Source organism: Callospermophilus lateralis, unplaced genomic scaffold, assembly GCF_048772815.1.
Source record: "Callospermophilus lateralis isolate mCalLat2 unplaced genomic scaffold, mCalLat2.hap1 Scaffold_296, whole genome shotgun sequence".
In the NCBI taxonomy this organism is placed as follows: Eukaryota; Metazoa; Chordata; class Mammalia; order Rodentia; family Sciuridae; genus Callospermophilus; species Callospermophilus lateralis.
This window is the reverse complement of record NW_027513614.1, coordinates 1,005,067-1,022,680: the sequence shown is the minus strand read 5'-3', so window position 1 is coordinate 1,022,680 and position 17,614 is coordinate 1,005,067. Positions and strand designations below refer to the sequence as shown.

The 17,614-nt window shown below is 38.8% G+C and overlaps 1 protein-coding gene across 1 annotated transcript in view; it reads left to right on the top strand.

Moving 5' to 3' along the window:
• The first annotated feature begins 217 nt into the window (after window positions 1-217).
• LOC143387975 (transport and Golgi organization protein 1 homolog) overlaps window positions 218-17,614 on the top strand; it is a 39,391-nt gene continuing 21,994 nt past the window's right edge. The window contains exons 1-6 of the mRNA XM_076842036.2: window positions 218-350; window positions 3,161-3,294; window positions 6,165-6,251; window positions 8,100-10,911; window positions 12,203-12,406; window positions 14,735-14,883. Of these exons, the coding sequence (XP_076698151.2) occupies window positions 218-350; window positions 3,161-3,294; window positions 6,165-6,251; window positions 8,100-10,911; window positions 12,203-12,406; window positions 14,735-14,883 (3,519 nt within the window). The remainder of the gene's footprint in view (window positions 351-3,160; window positions 3,295-6,164; window positions 6,252-8,099; window positions 10,912-12,202; window positions 12,407-14,734; window positions 14,884-17,614) is intronic.

Here is a 17,614-nt window from a genome sequence, read left to right as displayed (position 1 = left end):
TCTCCACTAGAGAAGGACGGGGAGCTCTGGCTCCGTGCGTTCCCCAGTAGAGCCAGTGCATCGACCCCCATATATCCCTGCTGACGTGTCAACCGGGAAAGGCTGAGGCCTTCCCGGGCACCGCCCCTCCGCGCCTGGCTACCCACCCGCCCCCTGAGCCCCGACGCCCGCAGCAGCCTACTCCACAGCGTCACCGGCTCCCCGATGTGACCACAACATGGCTGCAGCACCGGGGCTGCTCTTCTGGCTGTTCGTGCTCAGTCCGACCTGGCGAGTGCTGGGCCAACTGGACCCGAGCACCGGCCGGCGCTTCTGGAAGCACAAATTCTGTGCAGACGACGAATGCAGCAGTGAGTGCGCAGGCGGGCGGGCGGCCCGGGGTCTCCGCGGTGGCTCTTCAGGGCTGCATGGGGCTCCGATCCCCCCCAGTCCCCAGCCCCGCGGGCTGGGCTAGGGGGTTGCAGGACGATGGGTGGGGCACAGGAGTGACAAGAGCCTCGGGACCCTGAGTGTGTCCCCTCCGGCTCTGCCGGCACCCCGGCCAGCCCGCTCGGGTTGCGGGGGGCTTCGACTCCCACTTGTTGCCAGCGTTATATTTTTCTCTACTGACTGAGGCGGGGGTTGGGAAACAGGATTCCCCAGGGACAGCTCTCAGTTTATTCCCTTCCAGGATTTGCCTAGGATCTCAGTGGGTGATGGGGTTGCGCGCCACGTGCCCGGGGCTCCCCACGCTGTAGCAGAGCGCTATTCTGCCCCCGCCACAGGGACCTGGGCTGGTGCAGTATCAGGGCAGATGCTCTCCAGGGCTCGGTGGCCCTAATCCCAGCGGCAGGTTGATGGTGGGGCTCCTTGGGAAAGGCTCACTGGCCCTTTGTCCTTTTGCTGCACTGGGGATTGGGCTGGTTTTGCCTTTTAACAGGGACTAGAGTTTAGGCTTGGGAAGAGCACTGAGTCCAGGCATGCATTGTGTTCCGAGGTCTCGGCCCTGACTCTGCTTCAATCCTGTCATTTCTGTGCATAGAAGCCTCCCTTCATATTTGAGGTAGGGTAGCAGGTGGGCCAGTAATCTTTTGCTTTTGAAAGAGGCCAAGGATCTGCACTGGCCACCTGGGAACTGCAGCCTCTTCTGTGTGCAGGAAGCGGACAGAATTGCTTCCCAGTCCTGGATTGGAGGTGGGTGGTGGGGAGGATGTAGCCATTCAGATTCAGATGAAGAGGTTTGTTGCAATAACAATAATAAATACTCCAAGATTTTTATAAGCCAATTCAGTTTTAGACTCAGTCGCTAGTGTTGTTGGAACCTCTTTCCTCTATATATTTACTGGCCCAGAATACTTCTTATGGCCTCCCGCTTGGTTTCTAGTAACCTTGTAACTTGATGACCGTGTTGTCCATAAATTGTAAGCAGTACATATTTTAAAATATTCATGCTAAAAGGCCAAGAAGTTTACCATTGAGCTCTTTATGCCTAAATTGGTGTTACCAAAAACAAATTTTATAATTTGAATTGTTTGTTCCACTCCAATAAAGAAAAAGGATGTCTCCAATATATGTTAAGCAGTTCCTAGAGGTAACCCTAAGGCTGGGGTAAATAAACACTCAGAAAAGCAAAGCAGCTGCCATGATATTTCCTTTCAGTTTTGGGTGAACAAAATCAGGCTTCCAGCATGGTAGAATGTTTGCTATTCTTGGCTATCAAGCGCTATCCTACGTGGGCTACCTGGACAATCTCATCACTGATGCTTCTTCGGTACTAAGACATGGTGTTGGTAAGGTTCAGTGGGGTAACATAACTTGAGAAATGGCCTGTGTCCAAACAGATGTGACCAAACACAACAGGTGGGTCTGTGTTGTGTTGTAGGAAGTAGTGAGGTGTGTATGTCAGGTGTCCTTGTGCGCCTTCTAAATAAGTGCTCCAATAAAAATAACTAAATAGGTGCTCCATAGTATGCATTATGTTGTCACCTAATATATTACTGATTTGTAAATCCTCTATGACCTAAGGGGGAACAAGAGAAACATTGCCATTTCCACTTGTGATGAGAATTCCCCACCTTAAAGTGTCTCTCACCTTCAACTTGGCCTCTTAATTATATATGAATTAGGATGCTGACAGTTTTGAAAATAGTCCTATTTTAGCTTCAAAATAACAAGTTACCCTCTCCAAATCTGTGTTTGTTCCTCAGACATATATTTTTATAAAACACACATTCTTGTGTATTTTACTGCTAATTGGCCTTTAGAAAAAGTGTTATTTCCATTTCTTCTTTGTGCTTTTTACATACATCTATTGTCCATTTCATCTTAAATCAGAAACTGTGTATTTGGTCAACCAAAAGAAAAATGTTGCTTCTACCAGTTTCTAGATCAATTGTGATTCTAGTCCTGCATTTTACGCATGAAGGTATTGCCTGACCTTTTCTCATGGTTAAACTTGTTCCTTGTCAGATAGGATACCCACTTTTGATTTTGTTTATTAAAAAAAAATACGAATGAGGATGTTTTGAAACAATCTTAATGTTGGATATAGTCAACAATATTTGCTCAGAGAAAATACATTTCCTGGTAATTTACCCAGATCCTGAACACAGAGACAGCAACTCTGCTGCAAATGAAATTGACAGTGTTTATGGCTGCATGGTAGCACTTGCAGCCACTTAAAGGTAATGTGTTTTAGCGGTTAGTTCAAGTTAATTAACCCCTTGGGGGTTCCTGGATATTCTTCCCTCTTCCCTCCCTATTACCTCTGCATGAAGCCATACTTAAGCCTGTCCGTGTCTACACTTGGATTTACATATTTGCAAAATGAAGCTTTTTATGATTATGAAAAAGAAAAAAATTGAGGCCTGCAAGAACCAAGAGTTTCACTGTAACCAGCCATGATTGGTGGTAGCCACATTGCTTTTTATTTCTCAGCACAAAGAAAAATAGAGAAGTTTCCTTTTCCCTTGTCTAATTGCAGGGAATATTGTATTTTATAGCAATAAAATCTCAAAGAATTTTAGATACTTTGAGCAGGTGAATTAAAAGTGATTCCAGAGAGTACTGGAAAAACTTGATTTTTGTTCATAGTGGGATTCATATTTCCTGATGGGTCAATGTGGATTGTGAAAAATCAAATTCTAATGTTTGTTTTTCTTTTTTCAATGTTCATATACAGTGTTAATGTACCGAGGTGAAGCTCTTGAAGATTTCAGAGGCCCAGATTGTCGTTTTGTGAATTTTAAAAAAGGTGACCCTGTATATGTCTACTATAAACTGGCAGAGGTATCACCAGAACTTTGGGCCAGAAGTGTAAGTAAAAGTTTGACAGGTGTTATATTCTTACTTTTGATGGGTTTTTCAGCAGTGTAGATTTAAATGACTGATTTCTTGGGGTCTTTGTAGAGTTAACCTATCCTCTTTGCCAGGCCCTGTGCTCCTAACATGCCTTAGGCCTGGCACAGCATAGAAAGTCAGTAGACTTTCTGAAACAGAACTGAACTGGTTGTGGTTGCTACCCCTCACATCAAGTTCCAGAAGGCTCTACACATCATAAAGGTTGTCATGGTGAAAACCTGACAATTCTTAGCTTTGCTGCTTCAAAAGGGAAGGATTCAAGAACATTAGAGTTAATCCTGTAAATTAAGTCTAAGATAGTAACTCAGGCATGAATATTTAAAGTTGATTTTTTGTGTATTTTACCTAATCATTTGTGCTGTTTTTACTCTAAAAAAGCAGAATATTATGTTCATTATGTGCTTTTTTTTCTTTTTTGCAACTTCTGGGTCATCCATTTCCTGCTTTTCCTATAATCTATGCCTGAAGGTTCCCCCAGGGGTTCTACTTCTAGCCAGTTGTATGGATCTTCTGATGAAAGACATGACATTGTTTATATCATGCTTTGATATTTTAAATGGGGAGATTCACTAGGAGTGACCTCATTGAGAGACTTATGAGTATTGTCCTTTTCATTTAAATGTGATATGTGGATTGTTTACTTAAAATAGTAGCAAGGGTCTTTGATGACTGTAGGAATGTTCCAGTTTAGAGATATTCCGGGTTGCATCCCTGAAAGTTCTCACCCTAAATAAAATACCACACAGCAGAAAATAAGAGTAATCCCTATGGGAAAACTAGTTTCATTTTGTTGCCATTTCTGATTCTTAGGGGATGATCTTGAAACTTGGTGCCTTTAGGTACAAACTTTATATTTAGACAGAGTCCCAGTTGTAGTACTCCATATAAAGAACCATCTATTGTTTCTTTCAAGTATACCAAATAGGATTCATAATCTGTAAACTTGGAACTGTTTTTCCATGTACCTAAGTGGCATTTTTCATACAATAGTCGTCTTTCTCCCCTTCTTTGAACTTTTGGATAAATGGGCTTGATTTACATTTTCTCCTGTCACATTGTAGCCTGTTAACTATGTTCATCCCTAGGACTCTTGCCATTCTGGGTGGCAGCACTCATCCTGTCTTCCTGAGGAGCCCTGCTTTCAGCACCTGACCAGAAAGGATCTTTGCTGACTGATGAGTGTTTGGGTGGCACTTTGTTTGCATTGCTCCTGTGGCATTCATTTGTCTTCTTTGCCTTCAGTCAGGTTGTGTTTTATCTTAGCTCCCTATAAAGTGAAAAACTCAGTTAGGAAAGGACCCCTGTCTAATCCATCTTCCTTTTGAATATTTCCTTTCAGGGCAGTGGCACTTAAGTACATTTGTTCTGATAGTAGCTTATGCAGAATTTGTTCTCTTGTGGCAGTTCTTTGCTCCCCACCCACAAATCAAATCAGCAGCACCTCGGCAGGGATGATGTATGGAAGCAAAATTAGGTATAAAAATTATTTCCAGTCATGAGCCTCCGTGATTCTGCATCATTTTTTTTTTCATATCACAAGAAATGGGATACCACCCAGTGTGTAATTATGGAGCTTTATATAATCTATGGTCTCAATTGACAGATTAAGAAGAGATAAATGTGATTCCTTTCTCCATACATCTCTGGTTTTTTTTTCCTTTTCCAAATTTAACCTTAATAGAATTTTCATCAGAAGGGAAAAGTGTATTTCCCCTCAGACTCGCCTCTCATGTCATGAATGTTATACTTAGGAAATTAAAAACTCTTTAGTTTTCAAAATGATTCTCCTTTTGAGTTTTTAGTTTTCATTCTGCAATGTTGTTGATTTTCTAGAGTCTCAGACTTTATCTGCCAGTGATGAAGCTTTTAATTGCTCCGTCTTATCTAATCTTCATGGCAGTATTCTACCACTAATACTGGCTCTCAGATGGTTTCTAGATATAACAAGAACATTCATGAATGGGGATATTTTAGAGTTAGTGATAAGATGCCTTTTTTAATTTTCTTTTTTGGGCGTTTGATTTGCCTATCAGTTTCCTTTAATTATTGGCAAGAATCTTCTGTTCCTTTTAGTCAGTAGTTAGTAATAAGAGTGTCTTTCTCAAGGGGAACTTTATATACCTTTTGTACACTTTATGTAACTTCATATAATTTAGCTGTTGGTGCTGAAAATAAATGGGGTTCTTTTCTGCAGAGGATTTATTTTGGGTGAAACTGAAGCTTGATATGTGGTTTAGTATGCATTATATTGTAATTTTATTTTCTCCCCAAGTACTTGTAAAAGTAGATTTGGAAAAAGCTAGGAAAGCATATACTATCAATACATTTGCTATAGTGGTAATACATTTTAGAGATTTTGTATTGTTTTTACTTATTAATTTTCATGACTGTTGTGTATTGGTTAAGAAAGACATAAATATTGGTTTATGAGCAATGCTACAAAATGTACAGGTAAATTCTTGCTAGAGGTTATTTGGAATTGCATTTATAACCAGCTTTGATTTATATAGTTTTAACCATATAATATACAATAATCTCCTATGCAGATCCTTTATTTACTTCAGAAGTCTTAACTTCATATGCTCTGTGTTGAGAATTAAGCTAAATGTAAAAAAGAACTTCAGTGGTTGGAAATGTTGTTTTAACAGTTCTGTACTTAATTTTTATTTGGAATTATAATCTCAGTGCAATTGTTATAGCAACTTTATTTCTTGGTTATACCATATACCTATCTATTATGTGTATATTTCCTGCCACTTCTGAGAATCTCTTATTTATATTCCTTGTACAGAATTTATTTTATATTTGTCTCCTTTGCACTATAGGTTGACCATATGTTTGGATATTTTCTGAAAGATTTCATCAAGGTAGTTTGTGAATATACTAAAGAAGAGCTACAAATTTCAACAGATGTAAGTTATGGATTTCTTTTTTGTTCTCAATTGTAAACTGGCTTATAAATCCACCCATTATATTCAGTTAACTGCTTCTGAAAGTTTTATAATGTGTTTATAACATTTGTGTATCAGATTTTCATTTGAAATCAGACTACCTATAAAAAAAAGTTTGAAAGGCATTCAAGGGTGATTATATTATAATCTGAGAGTTTTCTAATATATTGAAACAGATATTCTTATAGAAGGCTGTTTACTCAACTATAGGGCTTTTCTCTTCTGTTTTATATGTGAAAAATAAATAATGTAATATATTTGTAGTTGGCTATTAAATTTAAGAGGTAAATAATTTCATTTTACAGGCAAAAGGAGGTATTCCAACTTGAAAACTACTCATTGGATAGTTATTAGACATTTTAAGTATATTTAGGTTAAATTAATAAACTCTAACTTTTATACTAGGCTAGAAATACGTACTTACAAAGGTTTTCTTATTCTTAGTCATATATGGGATCGTAGTCATGTTATAGATTTGGAAAAGGGGACCTGAGCGTTTCAGGTGATGTTCAGTCTCAGATCTTTTAAGGCCCCAACTGCTTCCTTTATACAGCATTCCTGTATTGTGCTCTGACTTAAATTGATTTTGTGACTGAAAGGATTTCGTGTTCTAGAATTCTCACTTCAGCTGATTATTTTCTAGAGTTTTAAATTGTGTAGTAATTGATGCCCACCAACATTGAAACATCTTTGGGCAGCTCTTTGTAGTGGCTGTAGAATATGCAAGCTGCTAGGCTAGGATAGTTCTTAGATTAGATGGGGTGAATGGATAAAGTCATCCTGTTTGTTGTTGCTGTTCCTAAAATTTCTTCATAATCTCAGGGGCCATAAAATCACTTCTGTTGCTTGTTGGACTTCATTGTTGGTAAAGAGAGTTAGTTCTTGGGATTTAAGCTGTGACAGCAGTTCACTGATTACAGAGAACTCATTTGTTTTGAACTCTGCCTTTTCATTGTTTCCCATTACATGCATCCCTCATGGCTTAGAAATGCATGTGATGGGGAGAGGAAATCACTCATCCCTACTACATTGAACTGCCTCCCCCACCCCCAGAACCCCCACAGAATATTATGAAGATTTAATTAGGAGATGGAAATTTAAAAAAAAAATTCCATTCATACTATGGCTCCTTTTATATGTCAATTTGCTTACTAGTGGCAAGAAGGAAGACTAAATAAATATATAGATAGTCCTGAGAGAGGTCTTAGTGACTGTGAAACCCTGATGAAGAGGAAGGTGTATAACTTGTTGAATCTTGTTTTCAGTTTGTTCTTGTGGTAATTATAATGTGAGGAGCCTCCTTAATATCATTCTTTATTCCATCAAATGTACTTGTATCTCAGTAAGATACTTTAAAACTGATTCATCTTTCTCAATGCTGCAGGATCTTCCAGCTTCTCCTGAGCAAATGATTAAGAATTAAATTCCTGAAACATAGGTGTAGATTTTAGAGCTGGAGAATCCTACAAGTGATACCTTGCCTTTCCCTACTTATGCTCAGAGCAAATTGAGAGAGACCCAAGAGTCAGGCTGTTGGAGACCAAATTGTCACCATTTTTACTCATTATGCTTTTTAAAGAATATGACCCATGTTAAAAAAAGAAAGAAAGAATAGACTTTCTAACACTGTAGTCTAGAAAAAGACAGATTTACTCAGCCATAGAAGGAGTTAGCCAATGGGGATTGGAGGAGGGTAATGTGGTTAACCCTAAAGATTCTTTAGAACCAATCCTCAATTTGGGAGCATGGATGAGTTTGCTTTTGTGACACTTTGTTATTGACACACTAATGTTTTCCTTTTCCTTACAGGAGACAGATTTTGTCTGTTTTGATGGTGGAAGAGATGATTTTGATAATTATAGTGTAGAAAAACTTCTAGGATTTTTGGAATTGTATGATTCTGCAAATGAAGATTCTGAGAAAGGTATAGAAAAAGTGGAACAATTTCCTGAAGTCTCCCAGGATGTTGAACCTGAACCTAAACCAGTAGTAGCAAACTCAGAGCAAATTGAAAGTGCATTCTCAGAAAACACTATGGATCTTGAGGAACAATTTCTGGCTCAGAAGAAGCATCCTCATGCAGATAGTCAAACAGATAATGCTCAAGGTGAACAAACTTCATTTGAACCCTTTGAAGAAATACTACAAGATGAATTGAAAGTGCCAGAAAGTGAAAACAACAAAACCAGCAACAGTTCTCAGGTCTCAAACGAACAGAAGACTAATGCTTATACACTTTTGAAAAAAGAAATGACATTAGACTTAAAAACCAAATTTGGCTATACTGCTGATGCACTTGTGTCTGATTATGAGACGACCAGACTGGTGACTTCATTAGACGAAGATTTTGATGATGAGGAATTGGATGCTGATTATTATGCATTTGATAAGGAAGAAGAGGAGAATGAGGAAAGCTTTGGGGAGCTCCCATTACTAACCTTTATAAGTGAAGAAGGCATGAAATTCCCAGTGGAGTTTGGAGTGGAGAAATATTCAATAGGTGAAGAGCAGAATTCAAATGAAGAAGATAAGGTTGAGGTAACTCTGCCCCCAGGCATCAAGGATGATGACAAAAATATACTGACAACCTTGGAGGATACTTTATTTATTGGCACAGGTGGTGACGAGAAAACAGATATGATGGATTTGGGGAATTCTTATTCAGAAGAAGAAAAAGAAGATGAGGAAGCTTTAGTTCCAGATAGAAAACAGAAGAAACCACAAGCAGCAACAGATTATATTTATCCTGAAAGTGCAGAATATGGTCTTTTTGTGGAAACCTCTAAGACAGATAATGATGAAGAGCCAAAAGTGGACATCGAACTTCATATTAAAGGAAAAGAGACAGATGTTCAGGAGCCTAAGAAGCACCTGATGCAAGATGTTTCAGAATTAGAGGATGAGAAGATAGAAGGGATGATTGCATATACTTCTCCCCAAAGCAATAAACTCAGCTCATTGCCAGCTGTTGAAAAGGGCAAGGACACATTAAAATCAGCCTTTGAAAACAAAGAGAATGACCTAAAAGAAGCAGTTATCCATATCTCAAAAGACTCAAAAGAAGTGAATGAAGAACTCTCTTCACCTGGAGAGAAGATTTTGGAAGATAGCTTAGAGAATAAATCTCTACATAAAGCTGTAGGGAGTCTGATGACCCAAGAACAGAGTAAACCACCAGAATCCTTGGGTATTGCAACATTCCTGGGAGATAATCAAAATGATGCATCCGAAGATGGAATGGAGGAGCCAGGTTCAGTAAATACACCAACCCTGCACATAGACTCAGTGGAGCATCAACCTCAGGAAATTAAAGAGGGACTAGTTCTGAAAACTGAAAATCAATCTGGATTCTCCTCTCCAGATGGAATTGGTTTGTTAAGAGAACCGGAAGAAGAGGTCCACAGTCCCAGAAAAAATTTTTCTTGGCAACAAGAAAGAGATGTGATTGTTACAGTTAGTCATGTAAATGAGAAGATAGGGCTTTCCAAGGACAAGGGTAAAGAGCAGTCCTTGGCTGAAGAATTGATTCAGCATAAGGCAACACAGGGGACACAGGAAATTAAAAAAACAGAGCAAACTGACGAGGTAGAAGTACCGGGTCTCCATACCGAAAGGCCAGCATCAGTAGAGGAGGATTATTATCCCCCTGAAGAGCTACTGGAGGATGAAAATGCTGTAAGTGCAAAACAGTCAAAAGAAAAACATTCTGGGATTCAGAATGTTAACCAGCACGTTCTTGAGAAAGCAATTTTAGAGACTATGAATCCTGATCTGGAAACCAAAGAAAACAAACAAGAAATGAGTATAATTTGGGAGATTTTTAAGAAAAGTGAAACCACAGCCAAAAGGGTAGACATGATGGACAAGGAACGAGGTGATATGGAAATGGGAAAGGAGGAAAGTCCTCTGGCAGATGAGGAAGCCCAGGGACTCTTTGACGGAAGTGATGAGGAAAACACTCAGACTTCAGGGATAAGTGAAGTATTTCAGGATAAAAATTCTGATGATCTTGAAAAAGACAACCCTAAGGAACATCTGAACACTTCAGGGTCTACAGAAAAGGCTACTGGAAAAGAAATCTCAAAAGAGGACCTTGAGGACATAGGGCATATCACGGATGCAGAAAGCCAGGGCCCTGCTTATGCAGATCTTAAAGATGATGTACTCCCACAGAGTCCACATATAGCCCTAAAGCCAGAGCTTAGCGATCAGGAGGAAGACTTGCCCATAATCCTCAGCTTCTTTACAGAACAAAAGTCCTTGCAACGCTTCCTGAAGTACTTTGATGTCCAAGAACTGGAAGCCATGTTGCAGGAAATGTCATTAAAGCTGAAGTCGGCACAGCAGGAGAGCCTGCCCTATAACGTGGAAAAAGTTCTAGATAAGGTCTTCCGTGCCTCTGAGTCACACATTTTGAGCATAGCAGAGCAAATGCTTGATAATCGTGTGAATGATATTAGAGACATAGGAATAAAGGAAAGTAACATATTTGAAGAGGCTGCAGTGCTTGATGATATCCAATACTTGATCTATTTTGTGAGGTACAAGCACTCCACAGTGGAGGAGACTGCTCCATTGATAACAGCGCCTCCTCTACAGGAAATCTGGACTAAAGCTGAAGGTAAATACCTGCTTGCGGCTTGAGCTGGAGAAAAGGAGTTGTTCCATCCAGGTGTTTTTGTGTATTATTGTAAAGTTCTGTTCAGTTTCCATGTGCCTAAAGGAGAAAGAAGGCTGACTCAGGAGCCCCATATATTCCTTTATTCATTATTTTGGGCTAGAGCATGAAAGGACATTGCTTATTCTTTTTTCCTTTAGGACAGTTGGGATTGGTTAGCATGTTCAAAGAGAAATTTTATAAAAAGTTAAAGAGAAAGATATAAATGAGAAACTAATGCACAAAAGTATACCTGTTAACAGTACAGATTTTATGTTAAAATTATAAAAGGGCTTTATTAAACATAATTTCTTAATCATAAAATATCTGTACTAGATCATGTGCGTGTGGAGTGACTAGCATAACTTTTTTTTTTTTTTACAATTTAATCTCTTTTTATGTGGTGCTGAGGATCGAACCCAGTGCCTCACCTGCACTAGGCAAGTGCTCTGTCACTCAAGCCTAGCCCTAGAATAACTTTTAATGGATAGCTTGCCTGAATTCCCCTCCCCAGCATTTATCTTTTGTGGATACCATGCTATTTCCAGTCTCTTGGGGGAGAGGTCACTTATTCTGGTTTTACTCCTCTGGGTTCTAAGGTCCTTGCATTCATATTAATCAAGGATGGAACCAGGATGACAAGCCTTATAATGTAGTGCTTGACACATAGAAGCCTTTCAATTAAATATTCGTCAAACTGACAATGAGCCAATATCCTGATGAAAGCTTTCTGTTTCCTGGTTTCATATTTGATCATCCTAGGTTACTTGGAACATATTTGAAAGTCACATTAGCAAGCTAGACTTACGGAATTCCCTTCTCTATACTGGCTCGGTGAGACCAGCACACTTGTAGATGAAAGAGTTCCTGTTATTTCTGAGCAGAATAGACATTTCACATTTTTGTTCTGGACCAGAATTCTCTTCTGCACATTTATTCATGTGGGTGTATGTTGGTTTGCCAAGGGAAGTTAAGTTATTGAAGCCTCTATCATAAATGTATTTGTTTATGAAATACTTTGGATTAAAGGCTTCTTTATAAATTTGACTGTATAGTTCAGTCATCCTTTAAGTGGGATGAAAACAATGAACCCTCCCGTATCCTTGCCCAGTTGTTCTCATGGGCGCATGCCAGGACAAGGAGGGCAGTGTTGAGGTATCTGGAGCTGTGTGCTGAGGGGGAGTGCTGATCATTGGGCTTAAGTGGGGGTAGATAGTGTCATCCAGCTGGCTCAATGCATTCTTCTCCCCTGTAGAGATGCAGCCACCCAATGAAGATGATTTTCCTAAAGAGAACACAAATCATCTTAATAGAAATCTTCATGAAGAGCCTCGCCTCCTGAGTCATCATTTAAATATGAACCATCCTGAAGAGCCCAGCCTCTTGAGTCAACCTGTGACTGAGGACATGGGTGTCTTAGAAGTGTCTCAGATCCCAAATACTGAGAAAGTAGACCCAGGTAAAGCTTGCCAATTTTTCTCTACAAAGTAGAGGCATTATCATAATGAAGGCTTTCAAGGATATTTGTTGCCAAAGGTACAAAATAGAGCAGAGAGTAATATAGGTACATGTGAGTTCAAAAAAAAAAATCTCTTAAGTGAGAGAAAATCAAGAATAAAGATGACTAGAAATCAAAAATAGGCCAGAGACTATAACTCACCTAAAAGCAAATGTTTAGCTATGACTGGATTGTGTAAACCATTTACAACTAAAATATTATTCTTCAAAGGCCTTATGCTCTAAAACTGTAATTTTCCACCAGACCAACAGCACCAGAAACTCTGGGGGTGGGACCCACAATCTGTGTTTAGCAGGCCTTCCAGGAAAGTCTGGCCTGGTATAAGTTAGCTTGAGAATCACTGTTCATAGTCTCATAAATTCTGTGTTTTTTCCCTTTTCTTCTAAATGGAATGTAATATAGCTCAAGTCCTGTTTTGACTTGCTTCCTGGACATGGTAATTAAACTTTTTCAAATGCAGTCAATGGTCCAGATCTTTATACTATATGCTTACAGGAAACAGTACAGAACTGTAATCCATTTTAGACTGACACTTATGAATACTTCATCATAGTGCACAGTATCCAGTGGGAGATGAGAAACAATTTTTCAAAAAAATCCCCAATAATGGCATCAATAGCATTCTACTTTTGTGTTGCTCACTCTCATTTTATCAGTAAATTAGATGATGACTAATTGTTTTATTTTATCCATCCAGTATGGTGCTATGAAGCCATAATTACTGTATTTTGTGTTTTTAAAGGTTCTGGTCTGTAAGCATAGCTATAGCATTATCCTGCACCAGTGCAGGGCTTAGCAGCACTGATCCTGACCCCGCCCCCATCTGCACACACAGAGTGTAGGAGAACTCATAGCAGGGGGGATTCAGTTAATTTGAGAAGGAATAACATATCAGTTCTCCCATTTTCCAGAAGACATTGCATCCATATATGAACACTACTGACTTCTGAACTGTGTTTAACTCCATAAGGTTCTGAAAATGAATCACGCACCATTAAGATTTGTTATTTTCATGCTCCAAAACTTTCAAGATTAGGGAAAACTTGGCTTACAAAATTAAGCATCAATTATTTCCCTGGCCTTTTAGGTTCCACCACAAAATGATGTCAATCACCTTTATAGGTAAAATCTTCCCAAATGTCATTTAATGTGTCTCAGGTGATGAGATGCTGAGCCAATGGGCAGACTTCACCAGCAGTCAAATTCATAGACCAATAGTGAATGGAGGGCCTGGGGTTTTAGCTCAGTGGTAGAGTGCTTGTCTAACATGTGTGGCACTGGGTTTGATTCTCTGCACTGCATACAAATAAATAAAATAAAGGTCCATCAAAAACTAAAAAAAAAAAATTTAAAAATTAGGCAAAAGCTTAAAAAAATAGTAGTGAATGGAATCTCAGGGTTGAGAAAGAACTTAGAGGCAACTGGTCCAACTTCCTTTTTTTTTTAGAGAGAGAGTTTTAATATTTATTTTTTAGTTATCGGCGGACACAACATCTTTTTTTTTTTTTTTTTATGTGGTGCTGAAGATCGAACCCTGGCCGCACAGCCAGACGAGCGCACTACCGCTGGAGCCACATCCCCAGCCCAACTGGTCCAACTTTTTAATAACTGCATGTTGGACTCCTAGCTGTTTAATCAAACGTACCCCAGGCTCATGTAACTCATATTGAAATTCCACCCCTACAAGCTCTCAGGTCTAACTGGAATTCTACCTCATTCACAGAGCCTCAATGCAGGTCTGTACCCAATTCCCTTTAGTCTCTCTTGGTATTACTGTGTTCTTTTTAAATAGCTGTCATCTGTCTACTCAATAAATAGTTGTTGAGTATCTCTGCCAGGTGCCAGATGCTGTGTTAAGCCTTGGCTCATTCCACCTGTAAATCTGCAAACCAAGACTTCCTCTCTTTCAGTTTTCCTAAAATTTTTACCACAGAGTAAAAATCCATGTTTGTTGAATGTGACCCTGTCTATATATCTCTGGTTTTAAAAATTTTCCATTAGTAAATATTGTTCTGATATCAGTTGTATGGCCATGGAAGTAGTGGAGAGTAGACTGGAGTTTGTTCATTTTATAATTGAAGGGTCTGACAGCTCTAATTAGGATTTTGAAGTTTTCTTCTCTGTGTTAATTGTCTTTAGGAGAGCCACATATTCCAGGCACTGTGACTTATATATTTAGTGAAACACTCGATGAATATTGAAACTGAAGAGAGACAATTCTTATTCTATAGCATAAAATAAAATAGCCATTTCCCCTTTCAATTTTAGAGCTACTTATAACAGAAGGTACTCCTGTTGATGATGCTGATACAGAAAACCAACTAAAGGAGACAAAGGTGGAAGAGCCAGCAGATGCCACCCTTTTGGACAACGTGCTTTCCTTGTTATATTCATTCTTGCTTTATTTCACTAAGATGGTAAGTTTGACATAGTTTCTTCAATTAGAATGTTGATTATTTATTAGTTTTTAAGTGGCTTCTGGTCATGAAGTGAAGAACTTAAAATGTCTTTATGAAAATGACTCCTGACCCTTTGAGTAGATAGCTCCTAAAACAAAAGTCATAGGGGTGTGGCTTAATGGCTACTTAGTTTAGCATATGAGGAAGATTTGCTGTCTACCAAGGGTGGACATTTGTACACCTGTAAAATCTTGGTTCTTCCCCTCAGAACCTTTCATTCTGGCATGGAGATAATATCATTCACTTGAAACACAGTAAGATAATGGCAGAAAGAGAGGTATTTATTTGATGGTAGAACATTATTGTCCATAAATGCATTTATTATGGTTGGAAGGGTGATCAATAAGGTCAGAAAGTAGTTGAGATGTGTTTGAAGCACAGGCAAAGGGCAAACAGAAGTGTGACATGTGGTTTGTTGTTGATTAGACAGGCTGGGGTGGAGGATGGTGGGGGAACCTGGCAGTCAGAAGAAATGTGTTCAGAGAAATGGAAACATGAAGAAAAGGATATTTGGGGAGGCCAGGAGAAGGTGAATAGTTGGTGTTGTATAAAGTGTGAAGTTGGATGGGGATGGTCTGTTGGAGAGGCCAGCAAATCTTAAAGGAAGTCATGAGCCAAAGTAGCATTAGACCATTAATAGTGGGGATCCTTAGAAAGTTTTAAGAATGAAAGGAATTAGGTTAGATCTGTTTCTTAGAAAGAGTCACTTAAGGCTGACCTTTCTAAAGAAAATCATGATCCAAACAAGACATTTAATCCGTCTAGAAGCTTATCTAAGCATTTTAGGACTTACCTCTCCCTCATGGTATTTGTTGATATTGGACTTTTAGAGTTTAATTATAGGAATGAGAAAGCTTTTAGAGATTGGAGGATAAGATGGTCCTAGGGCCATTGTTACAGTAATCCTTCTCAATTGAAGTTGTTTCCTGTAGGTTGTGTTATTTCAAGACTTGTGTAAGAAAAGTGATGATGTTGTTTTCATTGTAAAATGTATAGATTTTGAAGCCAGGTAGATCTGGTTTCAAATCCCAAGGTTATCATTTAGAAGTTTGGGCAAATAACTAAACTTTTGAATATCAGATTCCCCATCTGAAAAATGTAGATAATGCTTACTCCAATCATAAGAATTAAATGATTTGACAAGGTAAAGTGTCTGGTGAGGTGTCTGGCATTTTGTAGGGTTTTTACCCCCACGCACCCCCTAATTCTCATGTAGGCAGTCAGAGGTGGTATAAAGACAATGAATACCTGGGGAGGAAAGACCACCAGGGTGGAAAAGATGTGATGGGGAGAAATGAATCATTTTTCAGTTGGCTCCATGTTTGTTCATGGTGGTGGCAGCCACCTGGGTAAGGAGTATGTATAAGCCAGGCAGTTAGAATAATGATATTTCCAGTGATTAAAGCCCAGTCTTCCACAGTCATAATTTGATTATCAGAATGAATCAACATCACTTGGAAAGTTTACAGCCTCACGATATGGGAAGGATTTCTTTATTTATATTTTTAGGTATGCACAGAGCCCTCCTCTAGGTCTAGGTCGGGGTACACGAATGTGGTGCAGGTATGGTCAGTGATTTTGCGGTGATAGGTAAGACATTTGACATGAGTGGCAAAGAAGAGGCACAATGTTACGAGACTGATTTGAAAGGAGCCTTCAAAAAGGCATTTTGATGGCCCAGTATGTACAGGACTTTGTGCGAGGACTAAAAGAGTCTACAGGTGTAAGGCATGATTGTGATTTTTGAAAGCCTTAAGAAAAGGACTTAACAAATATATGCAAAAATTATGAACAAGTCAATGTAAAATCTTAAACAAGTAGTATGATATCTGATAGGACTGGAGAGTAATAGGCTCTGATGTGTTTGGGAGATGTGCACCAATCAGATTCATTGATCAATGGAATCTTAGTAGAATCTTAGTGTTAGAAGAAACCTTGGAAGGCTGTTAGTCTAGTTTCTCACTCATTGCTGTAATTTTCTTTACTGTGGCCCTGACGAGTAGTTATGAGGCCTGTACACCCAGTATTTCCTAGCCTGAGTCACTCTCTTACAAGGCTATATGTTCTTCTGTTGTCTAGTTCATCCTTGTATTGACTCCAAATTTTCCTCCACATGATTTCCTCTATAAAGTTGAATTCTTTTCTACATAGAAATCCTTTAAATATTTGAAGTTATATCTTTATTTAAAAATTATTTTTAGTATTTTTATCATGGAAACTTTCAAATAAGAGCAGAGAGAATAGTAGGGGACTATAGGTAACCATAACATACTGTACATTTCAGAATACTAGAAGAAAAGATTGTGAAAGTTTTACCATAAATGATGCTTGAGGAGGTAGATATATTTAACCTGATTTAAACTTTACATAGTGTATACATGCATCAAAATGTCATGTTACCTACTTCAATAATTATAATGTTTATTTCTATGTACTAATTAAAAATAAATTTAATTAGAAAAGCTTTAAAGAAAAGCATAGAGAATAGTATAATGAACCCACGGGCCATCACCCAACTTAACAGTAATTCCTTGATAGCCAATATCAGTGAGTTTTTTTTTAATTTGTTCTAATTGGTTATACATGATAGCAGAATGCATTTTGATTCATTGTACATAAATGGAACAAAACTTTTCCTAGTTGTACACAACACGTGTAGTAGTCCTACATGTACCTCGGGTAATGAGGT